This window comes from Limulus polyphemus, unplaced genomic scaffold, assembly GCF_000517525.1.
Source record: "Limulus polyphemus unplaced genomic scaffold, Limulus_polyphemus-2.1.2 Scaffold2866, whole genome shotgun sequence".
NCBI lineage: Eukaryota > Metazoa > Arthropoda > Merostomata > Xiphosura > Limulidae > Limulus > Limulus polyphemus.
Window position 1 is genome coordinate 104,170 of NW_013668476.1, and position 3,295 is coordinate 107,464.

General features: G+C 33.5%; 1 protein-coding gene across 1 annotated transcript in view; it reads left to right on the plus strand.

Moving 5' to 3' along the window:
• LOC106468086 (pyrokinin-1 receptor-like) overlaps positions 1-2,373 on the plus strand; it is a 33,072-nt gene extending 30,699 nt beyond the window's left edge. Inside the window, exon 2 of the mRNA XM_013928491.2 lies at positions 1,676-2,373. Coding sequence (XP_013783945.2) covers positions 1,676-2,262 — 587 coding nt within the window. The 3' untranslated portion in view covers positions 2,263-2,373. The remainder of the gene's footprint in view (positions 1-1,675) is intronic.
• Positions 2,374-3,295: the final 922 nt, after the last annotated feature.

Sequence of the window (3,295 nt, forward strand, 5' to 3'; positions counted from 1 at the left end):
AGAGAACAAGTTAGAATGGTATATGATAGAATAAGAGAGATAACAAGTTAGAATGGTATATGATAGAATGAGAGAGAGAACAATTTAACATGATATATGATAGAATAAGAGAGATAACAAGTTAGAATGGTATATGATAGAATGAGAGAGAGAACAAATTAGAATGGTATATGATAGAATAAGAGAGAGAACAAGTTAGAATGGTATATGATAGAATAAGAGAGAGAGAGAACAAGTTAGAATGGTATATGATAGAATAAGAGAGAGAACAAGTTAGAATGATATATGATAGAATGCGAGAGAGAACAAGTTAGAATGGTATATGATAGAATAAGAGAGAGAGAGAACAAGTTAGAATGATATATGATAGAATAAGAGAGATAACAAGTTAGAATGGTATATGATAGAATGAGAAAGACAACAAGTTAGAATGGTATATGATAGAATGAGAGAGAGAACAATTTAAAATGATATATGATAGAATGAGAGAGAGAACAATTTAAAATGATATATGATAGAATAAGAGAGATAACAAGTTAGAATGGTATATGATAGAATGAGAGAGAGAACAAGTTAGAATGGTATATGATAGAATAAGAGAGAGAACAAGTTAGAATGGTATATGATAGAATAAGAGAGAGAGAGAACAAGTTAGAATGGTATATGATAGAATGCGAGAGAGAACAAGTTAGAATGGTATATGATAGAATAAGAGAGAGAAGAAGTTAGAATGGTATATGATAGAATAAGAGAGAGAAGAAGTTAGAATGGTATATGATAGAATAAGAGAGAGAAGAAGTTAGAATGGTATATGATAGACTAAGAGAGAAAACAATTTAAAATGGTATATGATAAAATAAGAAAGAGAACAAGTTAGAACGGTATTCCGTACTTTTACTTCGCAGTGAAAGCTATGCACAATGTTGTTTTTACAGCTGATTCTCATGTTATACAGAAATAGGAAAACATGTCATACTTCAAGTTTAAGATATGATACCTCAGCTTTCTTACTGCTTAATCAGTGGTTTCCAACCCGCGTGTCGTAGTAAGTTGCAAAGGGTGTCGCGAGCGCTTCCCGAAACGAAGAATAATTAAGAACATACAAAATATATACAAAAAATATTGCATGTGGCAGCAGTGGTGTCGCGTAAATCAATGTAAGTGAGTTACTGTGTCGTCAGTGAAAAAAAGTTTGGAAACCACTGGCAAAATTCACAACCTTTCTATGTACCTACATCAACTTGATGTGATTTAAAATCATCTGGATTTTTAGTCTATCTGAATTCTGTTGAAAAGTAATTTATTATAACATAATTACGACAGAGGTAAAACGTACCTTTGCACTCAATAGAATTTAAATATACTTAAGATAATTTACTTCAGTTGGCTCGTACTGAACAAACATCCTTTCTCCCTAACAAAATATAGTTGAAATAAATCGCAGAATAGTTAACTGGTTTTAAACTTATTCAACTATTTCAATCAAACTGATCTCTGATTCAATCACATTTGTTGTACGACAAAAAGAGAGTTTCAACGTCTTGTGAGAATCTTTAAAACCTTTGATATCTAAACTCAATATCTTATCTAAGAAAAACATTTTTAAAGCTACTAATTTTCATTCAGGATGACAATTAGCACCTTAGTAATGTATTTTTATCTTCTATATTTCCAGTTGCTGTTGTGGTGGCCTTCTTCGTCTGCTACGCTCCGTTTCATGCTCAACGACTCATGGCGACTTATGTCACAGATCCTACGCCGACAGAGACTATTATTTACGACGTACTGACGTATTTGTCGGGTGTGTTGTATTACGTCAGTACCACTATTAATCCTATCCTCTACAGTATTATGTCGTTCAAGTTTCGACAGGCTTTTAAGGAGACTTTAGCAAGATGTTGCGGAAGACAAATTACACGATCTCAGAGCTTCAAGGTCATGTCTAGGTACACTGCACACCACTCTACCGCCTTCGAAACAGTAGATCTAACAGTGCTGTGCGAGTCGTCACATCCTCACCAACGCAGTGTTTCCGCAGTTCCCCGCTATCACTCCATACCTGAGATCGTAAAAAATATTCCCTCTGCACGTCAACAGGCCAGAGAAATGAGAGCGTCAAGCATATGTAACGTGGAAACCTACGACGAAGAAAGAGAGCTAAGACCGATCTCGATCAGTAACAGTAGTCTTCAGAGAATAGACGATGATGCATTTCAGGAGTCGAATTGCATTGCTCAATTAGAGCAGACTCCTAAGCTTTGATGATGACTGATGATGATTCTTTCAAGAAAAAAGATGAAGAAACTTGATCGATTAAAGCTTATAGAAGATGAAAAATGCGATTTTTGACAAAATCCTCATGTGAAACACTTATTACGGAATTAACTTTGTTGAATAAAACATATTTCGTGCGTAGCTGAAGTAGTTTTATTAGAAACGCATAAGTATTATATTGAGAATAAGCTTGTTACTTGATAGTCACTGTCATAGAAACTACAAAAAAGTCACGTAGGTAAACTTTCACCTTTAGTTTAGATTAACTGATATCAGTTGAAACTGGTTTGTTGAAAATTCATGTTTAAGAACTAAAAGCTTACTCAAGGCCAAAACTGTTCTGTTTCTTTCTTTAAATTACATTTGTTTCAATTATCGCCCTTGAAATAAAACTGGATTTTATGTATGATCCTGTGTGCAAGTTTTCGAAGTATGATACTAATTACAAATAAACAATCAACTTCTAAATCACAAACTATTGGACTACAATAGAATATAATTTCTGATGAAGTTATATTTTTATAACACTCTCCTGAAGAAGGACATTGAAATACGCTAATATTTATCAGCTTTACTTATCTTCTTAATAACTATCTACGCATAATAAATTAAAATAAATAACTTTCTTCAAAAAGTAGGCTTAGTTATTGTGGTATTTAAACTACAACAAAAAGGGCCCCCCAGTGGCACAGCGGTATGTCTGCGGACTTACAACGCTAGAATCCGGGTTTCGATACCCGTGGTGGGCAGAGCACAGATAGCCCTTGTGTAGCTTTGTGCATAATAAAAACAAACAAACAAAAAAGGTTTTATTAAAATCTGGTGTTTCCAGTTGAACAATACTTGACAAGAATACATTAGTGTAATATGTCTAAATCAAAACGTAATTCCGTTCAGTATTATAAATACGATAAACACATTTTCTTATCTTAGTATAATGTTTATAGGAGAAATGTTTCATAGCATGTTCGGCTCCTGCGTCATAGTAATGATGACCTTGATAAAACACTCAAATTTTCAT